Source organism: Ascaphus truei, chromosome 1 (genome assembly GCF_040206685.1).
Source record: "Ascaphus truei isolate aAscTru1 chromosome 1, aAscTru1.hap1, whole genome shotgun sequence".
Classification (NCBI taxonomy): Eukaryota; Metazoa; Chordata; class Amphibia; order Anura; family Ascaphidae; genus Ascaphus; species Ascaphus truei.
In genome coordinates, this window is record NC_134483.1 from 96,990,848 (window position 1) to 97,012,891 (window position 22,044).

At 39.4% G+C, this 22,044-nt stretch overlaps 1 protein-coding gene across 1 annotated transcript; it reads left to right on the top strand.

Moving 5' to 3' along the window:
* Nucleotides 1–12,384: 12,384 nt before the first annotated feature.
* On the top strand, nt 12,385–21,251 carry LOC142477768 (uncharacterized). Its single transcript, XM_075582432.1, has 3 exons — nt 12,385–13,028; nt 16,249–16,958; nt 20,549–21,251. The coding sequence occupies exons 1-3, from the start codon at nt 12,385–12,387 to the stop codon at nt 20,863–20,865; spliced, it is 1,671 nt and encodes a 556-aa protein (XP_075438547.1). The 3' UTR covers nt 20,866–21,251.
* Nucleotides 21,252–22,044: the final 793 nt, after the last annotated feature.

The following is a 22,044-nucleotide window of genomic DNA, read 5'->3' on the forward strand; positions in this document are numbered from 1 at the left end:
CACATGCATATTATGCATAAAAATAGTATGTTGAGAGAGTCATCTTGTCCATGGCATTGTTCATTTACTGTGGAAATGCATAAAAGTAGAGCCAAAACCCACTTAATGAAGTGATATCAGAAAAAGAGGCGCCTTCATTTTGGAATGATTTTATGCTGTGTGTAAAGTTCATCACATCCAACATTGTTGTTGGCATTACAGAAAATAATGCTACCTACTTTGCTTTGAATAATGAGAAATGCAGAAATCTTGCTTTGTGCGAAAAGTAGTTGAGCAACCAAAAAACATGATAATCCTATTCAACACAGGATTGCTCTAAAATCTGAAGAAATGCTAAATGAGAGAAATTACCTGTACCAGCAACTATCCCCGGCAGAATCTTACACAATTAATGTTTATAAAGCCATTTATTAAGTTAAATGTGACATTTTGGGTGCCTGCTTGAATTGTAGGCAGCTCCTAATAGGAGGACACTATGATCCTGATTCACAAAACAGCTGTAGCCATCACCATACAGCTGTTTAAGAATACAACCCTTCCATGTAACTAAGAAATATCTGTAAAAGCTCGCCCTTCTTTCCTCACTCCTGGGCACACTAATTTATACTCTTTAATTCTGTCATGCATTCATTAGCATCTTCATCTTTAGGGCACTCCCTGCGCATCAACCACAGCACATCTTTGGAGCACTGCTCCACTATTTCCTTTACCCCTATAACTCTGAAAAAAAAATCTTGATTTTAACACACACACACACACCACTGTGCCCAGTGATGTATCTCCATCACATATCCCTTGGACACACCCAATTGGGATATAGAGACCTATAGTTGATTGTGGTGGCCAAGCCAAAGGAAGAAATTCTACAGTCATCCAAAGGAGCGAGGCCTGAAGTTTGTCTCCCAATCAGTGCTGCAACTCAGGGGCACGCCGCATGAAATTATAGCCATATCAGCACCCTCATCCCTGTATATTTCAAATGTAAAGTGCCCATACCCAGACCAAATTCTCTTTAATCAAAAAGCTAGTTGGACACAATGTTGAGATTCTAAGAAGAGGAAATGTCTGGTAAAAGGATAAATGCATGGTAACGCCAAGTTCGATTTTCTTGTTTTATACTAAATTCAATAACAATGCTTTCTTATAATTTTTTTCATATGCAATTGTGCAATTGCAAAATGGGACACTGCTTTGGGCTTCTATATTTAGGTTTAAATACTGTCAAACAGATTTGAAGCAGCAAATTCTGGCCAGTGGGGGGCAAGTAAGTGGGACTACATCTGAAAACTTTGAATTTAGGCTAAAAATAAAAATAACTTTTGAGCACATTCACATGTATCAGAGAGTTCCACAATCCTGCGTTTCTCCATAGTAACACAGCATACAATGCTTCCACTGCAGCCAGGGATTGTGTAATGACATGGAAATGAGCACTCACTGTGTGTCACATTTTGCTTCTTAACCATTTGAACATAAATCCCTATAATCTTGCTGTTTAACACAGTTTTTTTCAGTACATCCTGTGTTAAAGGAGTCCATGCCCAATAAACCTACTCAAAGGGAGCTGTTTTGACCCTTTGGGTCTCATCAATGTGAAGTTGGTTACTGGCTTTGCATCATGAAGCTGAAAGCGGCTACAACCAGGTACTCAAAGTAATTTATGGCGAGTAAGAAAGGGTCCAAAAGCCTCCACCGTACAGTGTACAGCAAAGATAAAGAAAACACACTTATGAGCAATTTAGGCTAAAAATTTAATTTTAAAGCACACCAATTCATCATTCTTTCAATGTTGACTAATCAGGGCCTTTGGGATCACGAAATGCCGTATTGATTCCAAATCCAAGTGATCACGGGGAGAGTTAACAAAGCAGTTTATAGAAATTCACAACAGCTGCCATATTTGAATATCCAACAAGGATGGAGGAACCCACTCAGCCTCCGTGGGAGGTGTGTTATCGGGTGCACTAGGGGAAATAATTACATATAACAATAGAGCTTAAGCCCTAGAAATTCCTCAGAGATGAGAAGTGGGTGAAGAACGGAGCCCCCTACTAGCATGCACTCACTAAACACTAGTAATAAAAGTGATATAAATAAATGGGTAAAATACCCCTATTGGAGCCAAGGGAAAAGGATAGGTCCATAACAGTGAGAGAGTAGGATGACAATGTTAAAACCCTACCCTTGACAAAGCCGCCCAAGTGAAATGTACATCGGGTACATGAGCGCAGTGACGTCACCGCAGTCAGCATTCGAGTCCATACCGGGACACTTTTCTGCAAGCCACGCCAAGCTAAGTATCATGCTGTATACACCACAACACGACACATTCTCAGGCTGTTACATACTTGTAGAGGGAGAGGGGGGTTGGCTCGGTATTAAAGGGGTTGCACCCCATGTGGCCACCCCCTGACCTCACCAGGGAGGCAAGGGGTTAACTGGACTGCGGTCCAGGAATGTGGCTTACACCTTGTCATGTCAGGAAACTGTATGTTCCCCTATTCCCATGTTTCATTATAATCCTGTTTTTTAATGTTTTAAAGTGCATTTCTATATCTGCAGTTCTGGAGGTCACAGAGAGTTGATATTTGGCCAATATGTGGAGTCACTGTAGGCATTACAAACTGCAAATTTCGACCCAATGAGCCCACTATAATGGAACTTATTAATATGTGTAGATATTAAAGAGTATATGTATGGTATTTTGGATCTGCTCTGAAAAATGCAGACTCCATCTGCTATGCTAATAGGTCATGAAGGGCAGACGGCTGATTGAGCCTAAGTACTGTGATCAAAAGGTAACTGCCCTGATTGTTTACACTAAGTACTAATCAACAGACCAAGTACTAATCAACAAGACTCTGCCACTCTAATTGTTACCTGAGGGCAGAGAATCATCAAACTGGAGTAGTTTGTAAGTGTTATGTCTACGCCTACAAACAATGCAGATACTTCATTTGGTAGATTGGTCGTCGCCCCTGATTTAATTATGGGGCTGCCCATAGAGTCCCAGTACACATGGGCTAATTAGCTGGGGGGCATGGGTTAATCTGTGTCTCCACATTAGGGATTGGATACAGATAATTGTTCACCAATAGTCTGTATTCAATGTTAAGAATAGGGTTACACAGGTATATAAACTGTGTCAACCCTACAGTTTTGAGTTCTTCTTCTGATACCATCTTGAATGTCACCGGATTGCTGGAGAATTGCTAGCTGATACTTCAACATCCCCCAACCCTAAGTAAGTGTTACCTTCTTGTCTGTTAATTGTACTATATTGCTTTGTTCACCTTTTTTAAGGAATAAATATATTTTATTATATCTAAGCCTCGTTCAGTTCAACCCAGATATTTGGTGTTCATTATATCTTGTCATAAGCTACCGTGACAATACTAGCTACAGCAGCGTTGGCGTAGTACTAACTTTCCTCTGGTTAAACCAAAAATGGTGTTTTCAGGAGAATTCGTCCAATTTGCCTTTGGATATGTGTGCGCAAATCAGATTTTCACTAATTTGCCCATCTCTATATGTCACCTGTGTAAAAATATGCAAATTAAAATGTTTGCTCCTTTATGCAGACAATTGCATCATCTGTATGCCCCTCTGATCATGAATACAAAGATGTCTGTGTGTTGACTACACAGGAGCAAAGATAATTGAGCAGATGGCATCAAGAGTTGCATTTGATTGAAGATTGTAAAAGCTCTTTTTGATTTCTGCAGAAAATTAAAAGCAGGACTGTGACCATGCAAACAAGGTACATATGTGTCAGAGACAGCCCAAGTCAAGAAAACATGGACTCATAGTTAAATTGTTTAAATCTAATATTTCTGGGGAGACTTCCGGTGACGTCACGAAGATGGCTCGCTAGTGAGGGAGCTTTGCGCGCTTCCTCGGAAGCGGAGAGTGCCAAGACTGTAGAAGAGAAGCCGCTATGTTCGTTTTTACAAAAACAGAAAGGCCACGCAACATACAAAATGACACAACATATAGTACAATACTTCATTGCTTATCTGCTCATGAGTAAGGGTCATTTAGTTAAACCCTTTGACCAAAAGGTTATAAGCCTACAGTCACTTCACGGCATAACCAATCTGCAGGTTCTAACACTACCTGGCACAATTCTCATGTACCTCTCTTTTCTGCTGGAGGGAGAAAGACCATACTGGGTCTATGATACACAGGACCATGATAAAAACTGCTAATTGGAAAGTGGGCGGGGCAAGCTTTAAACCATGGGGAGGAGGGCCACACCTCCAAGCAACAACAGTTGTATAACCCATCAAGCTCCAGAACCCCAAAACCCACCCTCACATCATATATGCAGCATATACAGTATATTAGTGTCAAAAAGCAGTTCTACTGAGCGTGGCAAGATATACTGTACAAACAAAAACAGAAAATAAATGCTACTAATTTTCAAGATGTTTATACTGTACAGTATATGTCAATGAGATATTTATATACAGTATACATTATTTAAATGCCTTTAGTACTTTATGTATAGTACTACAGTAAGTGTATCTACAGTAAACAGTAAAAACATGAACACACCCAAAAGTATTTTTAAAGAATGAAATGTTTTATTTGTACAGGATAATAAAGTTAAAAAGAATACAAAAATACAATGTCGCCTCTTCCAAATTTACAATCTTCTTGTCTTTTTTTTCTTCGCACTGGCTAGCTCTTCTTGGACATCTTGGTCTATAAAGAAAGAGACAATATTCAACATTAACATTCGCACCGTACATTATGCAATCCTGAGTTTTTGGGGCTTTGGGGAGAAATTACATAACATGGGGTATAGTACTTTATATTAAGACTACATTATGACTACACATCGCTAACAATGAAAAACTTATTACACCATGTCTACAGTACAATCCATTATTAAATCCTCAGGTTTTTGGGGTGTTTAGGGGAGACAAAGCATGCATGGCATGGGTTACAGCACTTTACATTAGGACTTGGGGTTTACATTAGGTTTATTGGGGTAAAGGACATGGCATGAATGGATTTTAGCACAGTGCTTTAAGTGGCAGTATTGCTGGGAGATTTTCCTGCACCAAAGGAATTTCATCTGGCATCCACCAAGAACAGTTTAGGAGGGGAGAAGTTAGGAGGAGAGGTGTTCTGGACTAATGGCTTGAGGAGGGAGACTTGGAACACTGGGGGTATTTTTAGGGTATCTGGAAGTTCCAGTTTGAACGCCACCGGGTTGACTTATTTCAAGATTTTATAAGGTCCAATGAACTTGGGCCTGAGTTTGGAGAAAGGTTGTTTCAAGCAGATTTTTTTGTAGCCAGCCAGACCTGACCTCCCACTTGAAACAGAGGTGGTGGTCATCGACGTTTATCCACCTGGGTTTTTTTGCTGGAGAGCGGCTTTGGTCAGATTGACCTGGATTTTCTTCCAGAGTAACTGGAGTTCTTGGATTTTGTCATTCACTGCAGGAACTCCGGAGAGGGGACTGGAAAGAGGAAGGGCAGCGGGATGGTACCTGTAGGCACAGATGAACGGTGATTCCAGTGTAGAATCGTGCTTCATACTGTAGCACTACGGGAAAACTTGGCCCACGGGAGCAGATCAACCCAGTCGTCCTGTAGCTCAGAAACAAAACAGCGGAGGAATTGTTCTAAGGACTGGTTGGACCTTTCCGTGAGACCATTGGAGTGGGGATGGTAGGAAGACGAAAAATGTAAGGAGAAACCCATTTTTTGGCAGAAGGCCTTCCAAAATCTAGAGATGAATTGGGATCCGCGATCCGAGACTATATCCGTCGGGACTCCATGGAGGCGGAATATCTCTTTAAAAAAGATCTCCGATAGATCAGATGCTGTGGGTATCTTCCTGAGAGGAACAAAATAGGCTTGTTTGTGAATCGGTCGGCCCCTACCAGTATGGTAGTCATACTCCTGGAGGAAGGCAGCTCCACAATAAAATCCATGGAGAGGTGGGTCTAAGGGCGGGTGGGGACAGATAAGGGTTAGAGCAATCCATAGGGTAATATCCTTAGAACCTTTGTCTGAGCACATATAACGCAGGCTGCCACACTCCTGTACGTCTTTGCGGAGCTTTGGCCACCAAAAGATTTGTTCGACAAAATCGCATCTTCCTAACCCCTGGGTCACCAGCCGCCTTGGAGTTATGACCCCATTGCAACACCTCACTTTGAAATTGGGGAGGAACAAATAATTTAGACGAACACGTGGACGTTGATCTCGGATCCTCTACCTGAGGCTTCGAAATCCATTGCAGTTGATGAAGATACGGCAGAGATGAAATGTGTAGGTGGAATGATGGGTCCCTGCTCTCTTTACTTGGAGCTGTCAGGAGAGAATTGTCGAGATAGAGCATCTGCTTTGGTGTTCTTGGATCTGGACGAGAAGAGATCACAACGTTAAACCGAGAAAAGAAGAGAGCCCACCTTGCCTGATGCGTCCTGAGTCTCCTTGACCCTTCAATGTATTCAAGGTTCTTGTGGTTTGTAATGATTGAAATCGGAGAAGCTGTCCCCTCAAGCAAATGTCTCCATTCTTCAAGAGCCATTTTCATAGCCAGAAGTTCCTGATTTCCAACATCATAGTTCCTTTCAGTGGTAGAAAATTTCTTAGAAAAGAAGGCACAGGGGTGGAGTTTCCCATGAAAATCCTTCCTTTGAGAAAGAACGGCTCCAGCTGCCAGATCAGATGCGTCCACTTCAAGCACAAAGGGTTTCGTAGAATCTGATGAGTATGCTGCAGGAGGCAGTGTGTCAGGGCACAGCCAAAGATGATCAGGATAACAGCTTGTGGTTAAAAGGTAATCTTTATTCGAACATCATGGTGCAGACAGAGGAATGGAGGGTAGCTCTTACGCGTTTCACGCCTAGCTGGCGCTTCGTCAGAGAGTGAAAATGTTATGCTGGGACCCCCTTGATATAGTGCTTCTAATTATGGTTCAAATTATTCACAGCCGCGGCTCCGTTGGCCGGAAGTGACGAAACCGGAAATTGAAAACCGGATGTGACGCGACGGACTCCATGCAAGGAATGGTTGTTTACAAGCTAGATTTGTAGTCATGGAGACCGCAGCGTCATCCTTCGGTGTCAATGAGGGGAAAATGTTACTCACGGACCCAGCATTATCACCCCACCATACAAAAAAATACATCAACGGTGGTGGTTTAAAAACAATAGTTAAAATATAATAACTATGCATATACTGAAGGACTCAGTAGTTGATAAATGGAATATTACCCATAATGTATGATTGCACTGATGTGATTAGAGCTTTTTTTAGAGCTTTATAGAGCTTTTTGAAAATCAATAAGGAATTAATGCAATAATAACAAATCTGTAATCTCTGGTTGGTTGTTTGTATGCAATCTAGCAATCATAAATAATGGGTTCGTATATTGGTGAACTAAATACCAAGTTTTACATGAAAAAGTGCAATTGAAACAGTTATACATATCTGATTAGTATTTTTACAGATATTAAAAAACAACTTAATGGCAATATTGAGTCAATGGATTTGTTCATGTTTTTAGATAATATTATAGTTGTTTTCAATAGTGATTAAGGAGCATAAACACAATATATATATGAGAAGCACACATATAAGTCAATGTACAGTTGATTAAAGTCTGATGGTATATTACACATACACATATTAGTTTCTATGTTTACACATTGAATTTATATAAATTGAATTGTTAACAAAAGAAACATATTGACAGAAAAAATATATATATTTCACAAAAAATGTTTTAGCTCCCAATCCGTGTTTATACCCCCGGGTGCCAGGGACCCGAGGGTATAAATCCAGAACATTTCTCTCTGGTTCAGTATGTTCTCTCTATTACCTCCTCTTCTATGTTTTGGGATATGCTCTAGAGCACTGAATGTGAAAGTATCAATGGAGCCTCTTGGACAATTTGTGAAGTGTTTTGACACTGGTAAGTTAGGATCTTTCTTTTTTATAGATCGTAAGTGCTCTGAAATTCTTACTTTTAAAGGTCTAATAGTCCTCCCGATGTAGGTACTGCCACAAGCACAGTTGAGTTTATATACAACATAGTTAGTGGAACATGTCATAAAATGTTTTAACTTATATTTTTGATTAGTATGTTTACTAGTAACTAAGGATAATGGTGTTGCATATTTACAATATGTGCATTTGCCACATTTGTGAAAACCTTTTGGGAGACTATCTTGAGATGTATTTTGTCCTGCAGAAAATAAACTTGGAGATAAATGATATCCTATGGTTTTTGCCTTTTTGTATACAAATTTCGGTAGGTTGTTTGTGACTGATTTTAGTCCTTTGTCTAACTGCAGAACCCTCCAATGTTTTTCAATAATGTTTTTGATTTTTATGGCTTGATTGCTAAAGGTAGTGATGAAGAGTGGGGTTTCAGATTCAGATACTGCAGTAGTGTTATTTGTAGTGTTTTTCTTCTGTTTTGGATTTTTTAGAAGATCCAAGCGATTTGATTGTAATGCATGTATGAAGGCAGAGTGGATATCTTTTTCCAGATACCCTCTGTTTCTGAACCTCTCACTCAGTATCTCCGACTGTTGTATGAAGGCTTCTTCAGTAGAACAAAGTCTTCTCAGTCGGAGATATTGACCTTTGGGTATGCCTCTTAGCAGGGTTCTTGGATAACTACTGTTTGCTCTTAGAAGAGAGTTGCGGGCATTGGTTTTACGGAATAGATTCGTTTGAATTGTACAATTCACATCAATGAATAATTTGATATCCAAAAAGTCTATATGATTGATGTTTACTGAGGATGTGAATTTTAAATTAAAAGTATTATCGTTCAAATAGTTGATGAAGGCTGCTAGTGTGTCGTGGTCTCCCTCCCATATCAGAATAAGGTCGTCTATGTAACGGCGGTAAAATATAATATTCTTGCGATAAGGGTTAGTGTCACCGAAAATGTGTTTGTTTTCCCAGAAACCCATGAAAAGATTTGCGTAAGAAGGAGCAAAAGAAGTACCCATAGCAGTGCCCTGTTTTTGGAGATAAAAGTGTTGATCAAAAAGGAAATAATTGTGCTGTAATAAAAATATTATACAATCCAACAGAAAAGTGATTTGTGCAGTGTGAAGATTTGATAAATTAAGGAAATGAGTGACAGCTAAAATGCCAAGATGGTGACTGATAATTGTGTATAAAGATGATACATCTAGTGTAACCCAAGTGTAATTATGACGCCAAGTGATCTTCTGTAACATATTTAATAGTTGTGTAGAATCTCTGATATAGGAAGGGAGAACCACCACTAGTGGTTGTAAATATACATCCACGTACCTAGATACACCATCTCCCAAAGATCCAATGCTAGAAATTATTGGTCTACCTGGCGGATTGTCCAGGGACTTATGGATCTTTGGGAGATGGTGAAAAATAGGTACAGTGGGAAAACGGTTAAATAGATATTGGGATTCTTGAATTGATAAAACCCGCAACTCTCTGCCAAGATCAATAAGTGTTTGTAACTCTCCAAGAAACAGTGATGTGGGGTCCTTTTCCAACCTACAGTAAGAATTGCTGTCATTTAATTGTCTTATTGATTCTTTATAGTAATTATCTTTAGACATTACTACAACCGCACCACCCTTATCAGCATTTTTTATAATTAGTGTGTTATTATGTTTAAGCTGAAAAAGAGTGTTCCGTTCTGTTGTAGTCAAATTGTCAGGTTTTATATTTGAAAAGGTGTACCCCTGGGCTAGAGTCTGTAGGTCACGTTCAACTAATTTCTCGAAGGTCTCTAGGTAAGGCCCCTTGTTGTATGTTGGACAAAATGATGATCTATTTTTTAGTCCTGAGTGTTTTGTATGCGTAAGGAATAGACTAACATCTTCTGATTCTATTTCTTCGTTTTCCGCTAACAGGACATTTAAATCTTGAACAATGGTAAGTTCATTGAAGTCTAAAGAGTGTACGTCCATCGTGTCCACCCGGGGCTCCCGAGGAGAAGCCTCGAGAGCCTGAGGCGGAGACGAGGGACACACAGCCTCCGACCTACTACTAAACCATTTCTTTAACAATAATTTTCTAATAAATCTTTGCATATCAATTACAGTAGAAAACAGGTCAAAATTGTCGTTCGGCGCAAAGTTTAACCCTTTGTTCAACAAGTCCATCTCATCTGGGTTAAGGACTGTCCCTGATATGTTAATGACATTGTTCTCTTTTGAATTCAAATGTCCATCTTTCTTTTCTTTTCCTTCTGACTTTTTTTCTTTTGGCCGAGCGCCTTGTTCTTTTAAATAGTTTTTTGGGGCCTTTGATTGGTATGAGGTGGAGGACTCATATCTCCTGGTATAAGAAGTGGATGGTCTAGATTCCTGGTCGCTATTCTCATGAGTATACCTCTCTGTGTCTGTGTCATTAGAGAAGGAAACTGATGATGGACGTCCTTCATTGTCTGAGATGTCGGACATACTAGAGTTGTCAGCTTTGTTTTTTAAGATGGATTTGTTCGGTGTGGATTTGTTGAAATTATCTCTGTCTTTCTGTTGGTATCTTTTTTGATTTTTGTTTTTAAATGAGTTTCTACTGTATATTGATTAGGTTTTTGCCACATATAAACTTGATTGTGTATGTAGTCTATTTTGTCTCGTTCATACTTTTTTTGTTTTTGTATCATTAAGTCTTGTTCCATTGATTTAATATGTTTGCTCAGTTTTTCATCACATGTGTCATATTCATCAAAGTTTTGTAAACTATTCAAATTCTTTTGAAGGTCTGTGACCGCTTTTGATGTGGTTTTTTTCTCATTTATCTTGTGTTCTATTATCAGGTCAATTAATTTGAATGAGCATTCATCTAGAAGTTTAATCCACTTCAGCTCAAATTCTTTTGTTGGGAACCCAAATGATGGTGTTTTGGTAATGCGTAATCCCCGTGGTAGTCTATTCATTGACCGATAGTTCTCTAAGGTCGTAATGTCCCACCAGAGACGTATGTCTATTGATAGGGCTTTCTCAAATTGATTAAAGAACATAGGTAAATCAACCTCATCGTCATCAGTTGGTAATGTCAGTCCTTCAAAAACTTGTGCTGCTTGTTTACTGCGTCTGGAATTGTCTGTGCAAATGTGCGCATATGACTTGGATTTAGATTGGCTGTTGTCGGAGTCCTCAGATAAGCAATCCATTGTCTGATACTGTCACCATGTGTTATATATAAAAAATGTATATAAATTCTTGATAGAGAATCAGCTGAAATCCTTATTCCAATGATGAATAAATCATACAGTCATGAGCTACTATCTGGTATATGCATTCAATAGAGGAACAAAGTTCATCAATAGTGCTCAAAATGACTGTAGAGGAATATTTGTAATAATGTCCATATAGACTTTCTTGATTGAAGATATAGTGATGCAGGCGTCTGATATAAATGTGAGTGATGAGTGTATAGGTGAGTGTTGTGTATAGGACATATATATTGAAGTCCTAGGGGTGCTGTGAGTGGAGAATGATTAGCTCCACCACATTACTCCTAATGAGGACAATGTCACACACGCTTGCAACCACCTTGATAATACACCTTCCAGCAAAGAAAAGGATAAAAAACTCACATGAGAAAAGCCTGTCTTCTTCTTGTTGGTGGCGTGCATCCGTGATAATGATGAGTAGATGAGTATGCTGCAGTAGGCAGTGTGTCAGGGCACAGCCAAAGATGATCAGGATAACAGCTTGTGGTTAAAAGGTAATCTTTATTCGAACATCATGGTGCAGACAGAGGAATGGAGGGTAACTCTTACGCGTTTCACGCCTAGCTGGCGCTTCGTCAGAGAGTGAAAATGTTATGCTGGGACCCCCTTGATATAGTGCTTCTAATTATGGTTCAAATTATTCACAGCCGCGGCTCCGTTGGCCGGAAGTGACGAAACCGGAAATTGAAAACCGGAAGTGACGCGACGGACTCCATGCAAGGAATGGTTGTTTACAAGCTAGATTTGTAGTCATGGAGACCGCAGCGTCATCCTTCGGTGTCAATGAGGGGAAAATGTTACTCACGGACCCAGCATTATCACCCCACCATACAAAAAAATACATCAACGGTGGTGGTTTAAAAACAATAGTTAAAATATAATAACTATGCATATACTGAAGGACTCAGTAGTTGATAAATGGAATATTACCCATAATGTATGATTGCACTGATGTGATTAGAGCTTTTTTTAGAGCTTTATAGAGCTTTTTGAAAATCAATAAGGAATTAATGCAATAATAACAAATCTGTAATCTCTGGTTGGTTGTTTGTATGCAATCTAGCAATCATAAATAATGGGTTCGTATGTAGGTCGGAGGCTGTGTGTCCCTCGTCTCCGCCTCAGGCTCTCGAGGCTTCTCCTCGGGAGCCCCGGGTGGACACGATGGACGTACACTCTTTAGACTTCAATGAACTTACCATTGTTCAAGATTTAAATGACCTGTTAGCGGAAAACGAAGAAATAGAATCAGAAGATGTTAGTCTATTCCTTACGCATACAAAACACTCAGGACTAAAAAATAGATCATCATTTTGTCCAACATACAACAAGGGGCCTTACCTAGAGACCTTCGAGAAATTAGTTGAACGTGACCTACAGACTCTAGCCCAGGGGTACACCTTTTCAAATATAAAACCTGACAATTTGACTACAACAGAACGGAACACTCTTTTTCAGCTTAAACATAATAACACACTAATTATAAAAAATGCTGATAAGGGTGGTGCGGTTGTAGTAATGTCTAAAGATAATTACTATAAAGAATCAATAAGACAATTAAATGACAGCAATTCTTACTGTAGGTTGGAAAAGGACCCCACATCACTGTTTCTTGGAGAGTTACAAACACTTATTGATCTTGGCAGAGAGTTGCGGGTTTTATCAATTCAAGAATCCCAATATCTATTTAACCGTTTTCCCACTGTACCTATTTTTCACCATCTCCCAAAGATCCATAAGTCCCTGGACAATCCGCCAGGTAGACCAATAATTTCTAGCATTGGATCTTTGGGAGATGGTGTATCTAGGTACGTGGATGTATATTTACAACCACTAGTGGTGGTTCTCCCTTCCTATATCAGAGATTCTACACAACTATTAAATATGTTACAGAAGATCACTTGGCGTCATAATTACACTTGGGTTACACTAGATGTATCATCTTTATACACAATTATCAGTCACCATCTTGGCATTTTAGCTGTCACTCATTTCCTTAATTTATCAAATCTTCACACTGCACAAATCACTTTTCTGTTGGATTGTATAATATTTTTATTACAGCACAATTATTTCCTTTTTGATCAACACTTTTATCTCCAAAAACAGGGCACTGCTATGGGTACTTCTTTTGCTCCTTCTTACGCAAATCTTTTCATGGGTTTCTGGGAAAACAAACACATTTTCGGTGACACTAACCCTTATCGCAAGAATATTATATTTTACCGCCGTTACATAGACGACCTTATTCTGATATGGGAGGGAGACCACGACACACTAGCAGCCTTCATCAACTATTTGAACGATAATACTTTTAATTTAAAATTCACATCCTCAGTAAACATCAATCATATAGACTTTTTGGATATCAAATTATTCATTGATGTGAATTGTACAATTCAATCGAATCTATTCCGTAAAACCAATGCCCGCAACTCTCTTCTAAGAGCAAACAGTAGTCATCCAAGACCCCTGCTAAGAGGCATACCCAAAGGTCAATATCTCCGACTGAGAAGACTTTGTTCTACTGAAGAAGCCTTCATACAACAGTCGGAGATACTGAGTGAGAGGTTCAGAAACAGAGGGTATCTGGAAAAAGATATCCACTCTGCCTTCATACATGCATTACAATCAAATCGCTTGGCTCTTCTAAAAAATCCAAAACAGAAGAAAAACACTACAAATAACACTACTGCAGTATCTGAATCTGAAACCCCGCTCTTCATCACTACCTTTAGCAATCAAGCCATAAAAATCAAAAACATTATTGAAAAACATTGGAGGGTTCTGCAGTTAGACAAAGGACTAAAATCAGTCACAAACAACCTACCGAAATTTGTATACAAAAAGGCAAAAACCATAGGATATCATTTATCTCCAAGTTTATTTTCTGCAGGACAAAATACATCTCAAGATAGTCTCCCAAAAGGTTTTCACAAATGTGGCAAATGCACATATTGTAAATATGCAACACCATTATCCTTAGTTACTAGTAAACATACTAATCAAAAATATAAGTTAAAACATTTTATGACATGTTCCACTAACTATGTTGTATATAAACTCAACTGTGCTTGTGGCAGTACCTACATCGGGAGGACTATTAGACCTTTAAAAGTAAGAATTTCAGAGCACTTACGATCTATAAAAAAGAAAGATCCTAACTTACCAGTGTCAAAACACTTCACAAATTGTCCAAGAGGCTCCATTGATACTTTCACATTCAGTGCTCTAGAGCATATCCCAAAACATAGAAGAGGAGGTAATAGAGAAAACATACTGAACCAGAGAGAAATGTTCTGGATTTATACCCTCGGGTCCCTGGCACCCGGGGGTATAAACACGGATTGGGAGCTAAAACATTTTTTGTGAAATATATATATTTTTTCTGTCAATATGTTTCTTTTGTTAACAATTCAATTTATATAAATTCAATGTGTAAACATAGAAACTAATATGTGTATGTGTAATATACCATCAGACTTTAATCAACTGTACATTGACTTATATGTGTGCTTCTCATATATATATTGTGTTTATGCTCCTGTTATGGATTACAGGTATTTTCTGGCATATAACGCATAATGAATACAGGTCACAGGTACTTATATACGTAGTATCATAGTAAGGCCTAGTATAGCTTAGAGTATATTGTTAAAATCCTGGTTTTTCTTGTCTTAGAAATAATAGCTTGTTTTGCTCAGAAGTGGCAGGATATTAGGACAGGTTACAAAGACATAAAAAGGGGAACTTATAACGGTAAACACGCTGTGGTTTGAACGGGAACTTATGAAATATCATAAGTTACTAAATGTACGTCCTAAGATCGTAAACATCATACGTCACTAACTATAATTTCTGACTCGTAAACATCATACGTCACAAACCACAGAGTATGGACACATGACACGTGACACACGTACGCAGTAACTAATACACTCTATATTAGGTTGGCCCGACTCCATGTTAGATCAGAGAGAGAGAGAGAAAGAGAACCGAACTTAAGTGTGAAGTCACACAGATGAGACTGGGACTGGCTGACCTGACCTGATATAATATCTTTTGGTTTGTGAGTATTGACAATGCATATCTAGTTATAATCTCTGCATAGTTAGGAATGGATTGGTAACATACTGTAACTGTTAGCCATTGGCTTATAAGAAGCTTGTTCTGATATTTCTGATATTTCTGAATATTGTTGTAATACAATAAAGGATAAACCTTTTCTTATACAAACTCTGAGTACCCTTTCTTTATAAATAATAATCTCACAATACCCTCCATATATCATAATATGTGAGGGTGTGGCCGAGGCTTTTTCAAGTGCAACATTCTTGGTTTGTGTTCTCTGCTTAGAGCAGGATATAACTCACCATAAGGCGACACTTGATAAAGAGAGGTAGGATTGAACCCAGATTATGGCGCCCAACGTGGTTAATTACTCATGAGTTGTATAATAAATCTGACGTTACCCATTTAATCTTGAAAGTACACGTGTATGCTATATTTCCTCTTTATAAAAGAGAAGGTACAATTTTCATTATATATATATATATAGTATATCATGGCTGTTACGGATTTTGCACGAGTTGCAGATCTGAATGTTTTAATGAGGAATCAGTATCAGAGAAATCTGATTGACGGTGAAACTCTGGCATTTGAAATTCAATTTGGCCCGTGGGGACCTGGGGCAAGATACTGCTATCTAACAATAGACACCACAACTGATCCAAACACATATCAGTACGTACAACAGGCATATGATCCGTTAATACACACGATCATTAATTTGACACATAATGCAGCGACTGTCATTTCGGGACAACAGCCTGTGATTGCTACAGGCGTGGACAGACATGGTCCTATTAATTCTGGTGCGAAATATGGGGAGAATCGCACACACTTATTTACACCAGTTACATTACCTGAGTTAACACCAGCAGCACGCGACATTCTGACAGAGCGCGCAAATGCAACTGCAGAAATCACGCTGTTAAGAGAAATTGTTAATGCCCTCTTCGCAATTAGAGGAGCTGCTCCAGCGTTAATTGATGTACCAGCTCGGGTACAAGTTTGTATTCCCATGGCGAACATTAAGGCTACTATTGGAAAGTTGCCAACTAATCCAAAAGACATTGCATTATGGCTTAATGAGAGAACGCATTGTTTAGATGGGGTATATCCTACACCGACCGCAAATCAGAAACTTGCTTTGGTAAATTCCCTGCTACCAGCGGGTTTGTCAATCACATTAGCTGAAGCACGAGACTGGGATTCAGTCATCAGCAATGTGTATGAGAAAACCCATGGAAAAGTTACGATCTCATCACTGGCAGATACGCTAGGACAAGTTAATAAGACTAGTGGGATTGTAGCAGCTTATATTCTAGGGTTACGCTTTACACAAGGCAACCATGAGATTGTGTGGGGTTGTCTGAAGGCTTTGATTAAGGGACAGGGTTTGCTGTTAGACCTTGAAAGACAAATTCAAGGTGTACCAGTGGAACAAAAACCAATTATGGTTCCTGAGATTCTGAAAAATACTTACACTCTTGTTGGCAGATCACTCACTGGGGATCCGATTGGATTAACTAAGCCACAAACCAGTGACAGGAAACCTGAGAGATCAAACGCAGAAAAGAGGGGAAATTTTCTTGTCCAAGAGAGAAAGTGGAGACCTCCGTTCACCCAGTATCAGACTCCAGTTTATCCTAGAGACGAGCAGTGGGACAGAAGAGGTAATTTTCAAAGAGATAATAGAAGTTTTCAGACTCCTACACAGAGACAAAACACTCCTACACCACAGACTACACAACAAAATACACGCTTTGAACAGCAAGCTCGTAATGAGGGTGCAGTGTCCAGATATAATCTGAGACAATACATTAAAACTCCTGACAGATATGGGCAAGGCAAGGCTAGCGAAATTAAATTTCGTGACAAACGTACAGGTTTTGCTACGCAGACTTCAGGATTAACGAACAGCCAACGTGAGGTTAAACAGGCTGCAGCAGCGACGACACCGGCGAGCACAGAGAAATTTGTTGGGAAGATAACTCACTTCCCTACAGACCTCCTCTTTGAGGAATGACAAACTTAACGTTACACATTCACTACAAGGGAAAAGATTATACTGGCCTATTAGATACACAAGCCGACATATCCCTTGTAAGAACTGATATTTTAATAGATGAAAATTATGTACACGACATCACGATACAAACAATTGAGGGAAATGGCACTTATCCTTCATATTATTTAGACTTAAAAATTAATGACAGGCGAGTTTCTATTGAATTAGTTGAACATGACAGATTAGGTTGTGACTTTCTTATAGCATACAAAGATGTGGCTTCCTTCTTTACAATAAAAGAGGAAGTTACAGAAAACCGCAAGCATACGGAATTGACTGTGAAATTTGACTTGGAAAAAATTATCACAGATCAATGCAATGAAAGTGCTTTTAATGATAAAACAAAATTGTATAATTGGTTAATGACACACAAATATATTTTTCAACATTGGGAAAATCAGGTCGGATTTAGAAAACAAATAGTACACAATATTAATACATGTTCTACACTTCCAAAGAAACAGGCACAATATAAAATTAATCATGCCGCCTTACCAAGCATACAAATTGTAATCAATGATTTACTTAAACAAGGAGTACTGCTTGAACAGTATAGCCAAATGAATACTGCAGTATATCCAGTGCCTAAAAAAGATGGTTCATGGCGAATGGTGTTAGATTATAGGGAAGTGAACAGAGTCACACCTTCAGTGGCAGCACAGAACACACATTCACCTTCAATCTTAAACGGATTACAGCGTAAACGCTTTAAAACTACGTTTGATCTAAGCAACGGGTATTTTAGCCACCCAATCACGCCTGAGAGTTATTGGCTAACCGCATTTACCTGGCAAGGTAAACAATTGGTTTTTACACGCTTACCACAAGGTTTTGTAAATAGTCCAGCTTTATTCACTGCAGACGTAGTCTCACTATTGTCTAAATTTGCTAATACAGAAATTTATGTTGATGACGTGTACCTATCACATGACACAGAAGAAGAGCATTTTAAAGCTATGACAGAAGTGTTAATTACATTGACAGAAGCAGGTTACCTTGTTTCCCTAAAGAAATCTCAGCTTGCAAGAGAAACTGTGACATTTTTAGGCTTTGAAATAGCTGAAAATGGCAGAGGCCTCTCTACTAATTACAGAGAAAAAGTTTCCAACATCAGTGTTCCAAAATCACTAAAACAGTTAAGAAGCATTATTGGGTTACTGAATTTTTCAATGACGTTTATCCCAGATTTTAATGTACTGATTGAACCATTACATCACGCAACATCACGCGAGATTAAGTCAGAGCAGACTAGACCGAAAACACCTTTTAAATGGTTAACAGTTGAGGATGAGGCATTGCGAAAGTTATTAGCAGCAGTTAATGATGCTTCCTACTTAGCGCAGCGCGACCCGACAAAACCATTGTCAGCTTATGTCAACATTTCACCACTAGCTGCATACATTAGAATTTACAATGCTATGGAAACAGTACCAATTACATTATTATCTTATGTATTTACAAACACAGAGAAGAGATATTTGTCGCTTGAAAAACTATTATCAGCGATTACACTCACAGTGCTAAAATCACGTGATTTGGCACAGGGACAGGATATCTATATATACACTTCAGTAGCTTCACTAGCAACATTGCAGAAACAGACCATTCCGGATAGGAAGGCGTTAAGAAGTCGCTGGTTAAAATGGTATACCATTATAGAAGATCCCCAAATACATTTTGTGCATGATAAAACTTTAACTACATTAGATGACCTCCCATCACCCTTTGAAGGGGTAACATGGGAAAATCAAACACACCCAAATGATTTTTACACATGCATTTTCTACACAGATGGTTCAGCTGTAGACTCCAGCAAAGAAGGAGTGAATAAATCTGCAGGTTCAGGAATTGCAAAATATGATGCACATATGAATTTGATTCATAGTTGGCAATTACCTGTTGGAGATCACTCTGCACAGTTTGCAGAGATTCATGCATTAGCTTTTGCTATGAAAGAAGCACTTACAGTTAAGGGACATGTACTTATAGTTACAGATTCCGCTTATTTAGCACGTTCAGCATTGCAGGACCTACCAATTTGGAGATCAAATGGATTTTTAAATGCCAAAAGGAAACCACTAACGCATATAGCTAAGTGGAAGGCCATTGCGGCCTATCTTGATCAAAAGCCTGATATTGAAATTGTACACGAGCCAGCGCACAGAACGCTTGGTTCATCGGTTCATACTATGGGTAACCAGTTTGCAGATAGTCTCGCGCAAACTGTAAGTCAGAAATTTGCCGTTAACAAAGTGTTAACAAGGGCACAGTCAAAGTCAGCCAGTCTCGATGCAGAGTTGTATGCTTGTCTGGATACCACCAGGCCTAATCCACCTGGGTATCCTAAGAAATACTCATTTAAACAAGTCGACAATAATTGCATGGTTGTAATTGATGCTAATGAATTCATTGTTCCCCCTGTAGCAAGCAGGATGCAGATCGCTACGCAAGCACACGACAGTGTGGGACACCCTCACCTAGGGAGAGAAAATGTTTTGTTGACACTGAAACATAAATACTGGTGGCCGAACATGAGGAAAACAGTTAAGACAGTTCTAAGCAACTGTAAACCATGTCGGTTGGTGAACGCTCCTAATCATCAGACCCCACCATTTATTATTAATGCAATACCGAACAAACCGTTTGATTTAATATATTTGGACCATATTGGACCTTTGCCAGCATCACATTCCTACAAACATGTTTTGGTTTGTGTTGATGCTTGTACAAGGTTTACGTGGTTATACCCCGTTCGTGGTACGACATCTAGCTCTACGCTTAAATGTCTCAACACCTTAGTAAGTGTGGCTAAGCCCAAGGCCTTTCATTCCGATGGTGGACCTGCTTTCACAGCAGCAGAAACCAAGGAATGGGCCGCAACATTAGGTGTTGATTGGGCCTTTAGCTCACCGTGGCATCCGGAAAGCACTGGAATTGCTGAGCGTAGAAATTACGAGGTAAAACGACTTTTAACCAAAATGCTATCTAATCGTCCTACACAGTGGTATCCACTCTTAGTTACGGTTCAAATTGGCCTAAATAATATTCCTAACTCAGTAACTGGTAAAACACCCCATGAACTGTTATATGGTACTCCTATGAATACACCGTTTACTAATGATTCTATTTCTGTCCCAGGGAGACTTGAACAAATATTAATTTTACAGGAATTGAGGGATTATTTTTCCCATACAGCCCACACACCACGTAATCCTGCAGCTTGGACGCCGCAGATTGGACATTCGGTCCAGGAGAGGGTTGCTAAGGTAAAGCCGTTGCGGCCTAAGTGGAAGAAACCTACCACGATACTTAAAAAGATAAATGAAAGAACCTTTATCATCCAAGATACAAAAGGAAGAGAAAGAAAAGTGAGTATCGATAATCTTAAGCCTACAGCACATTGCAGTAATGTCACTGTTCAAGATGGAGGAGACACCGTATCTGCGACAGACTTCGATCGAGCTGCAGCCTCTCGAAGCACAGATTGCAAGACAACAGGATGTGGAAAATAATCACGCAGGTGAGGTCCTACAAGCTGAAGCTGACTTCCCTGACAGTGACCAAAGACATATATATGTGTTACCTGCCATACCGGATCAACGCAACATTTACCAGAAGGCCTATCAAACAGTGGCTAAGGTGATCACAAAGAAAAGACTGTTAAAGACTATTTTGTGTTTCTCAATCTGTTTTGCTTTTCTAGCAATATCGGCCAGCGTTATTTTCAGGTTACAATGGCATTTTGTGACTCAGCAAGAAGGAGAGATCATCGACTGGAAACGTACAGCAGCACACGGTATTACCACACCAGACTCCGGCATCGTGAAACGAGGACTACATTACGATTTGAAACCGGTGGACATACAGTCGGTGGGTATACCTCAAGGTGTGTATTGGAAGCCGTTCCCTAAACCTATCATCCAGAAATGAAAGACTTTGGGGATTTCACAGGTTGTGCTGTTTGATTCTACTGTGCTAGCTAAAGAAGCTGGTATAACTACGCCAGAAGGAAGGAAGCTGGTGACACAACATCTGAATGCACAGATGCAACAGCTGCAATCTACAAGCCTGAAATATGATTTACCCCTTCATGACCATTGGAAGCAGCAAAGCTACCGTGAACAACGTTGTCATGCTGAATTTGGACATTGTTATTTCATTGACTTTCAAGGAACACGTAAATGGCCAACGAAGGAGCTGAAAGCTGATCATTGCCCTCGGCCTGGTGTGACCATGGACAATATAAGGTATAAGCAATACCCTATTTTCTATCTGAATACAGGTCAAATTACTCAGAACGGATTCGTTCCCAATGGACAGACTGATCCAAGAGTGGCATTCTGGGAAGGTGCTGAAGAAGAAGAGTACAGAATACCTGGGGGGGTAAGACCGTATATATCTGCTGTTTTTTGTACTGACAGTATTTACTCAGGATGGTGGAACTCATCAATAACCGCTGAGGACCTGTTACACAAACTTCAAGATGTGATGGAAGATGCTAAAACTGGACAACTAAAGACAGCAGCACTTCCGAAAGAATGGAATACAAAAGGTGATGGTATGTTGTTTCGTGAACCTACAGCATGGGACACTTGCACTCAACCACGCTTTGCTACATTTACCAATACGACATACTACAGCCATTCATGTAAAGGTTTCAAGAATGCGTGTGGTATCACATTGGAGAAATT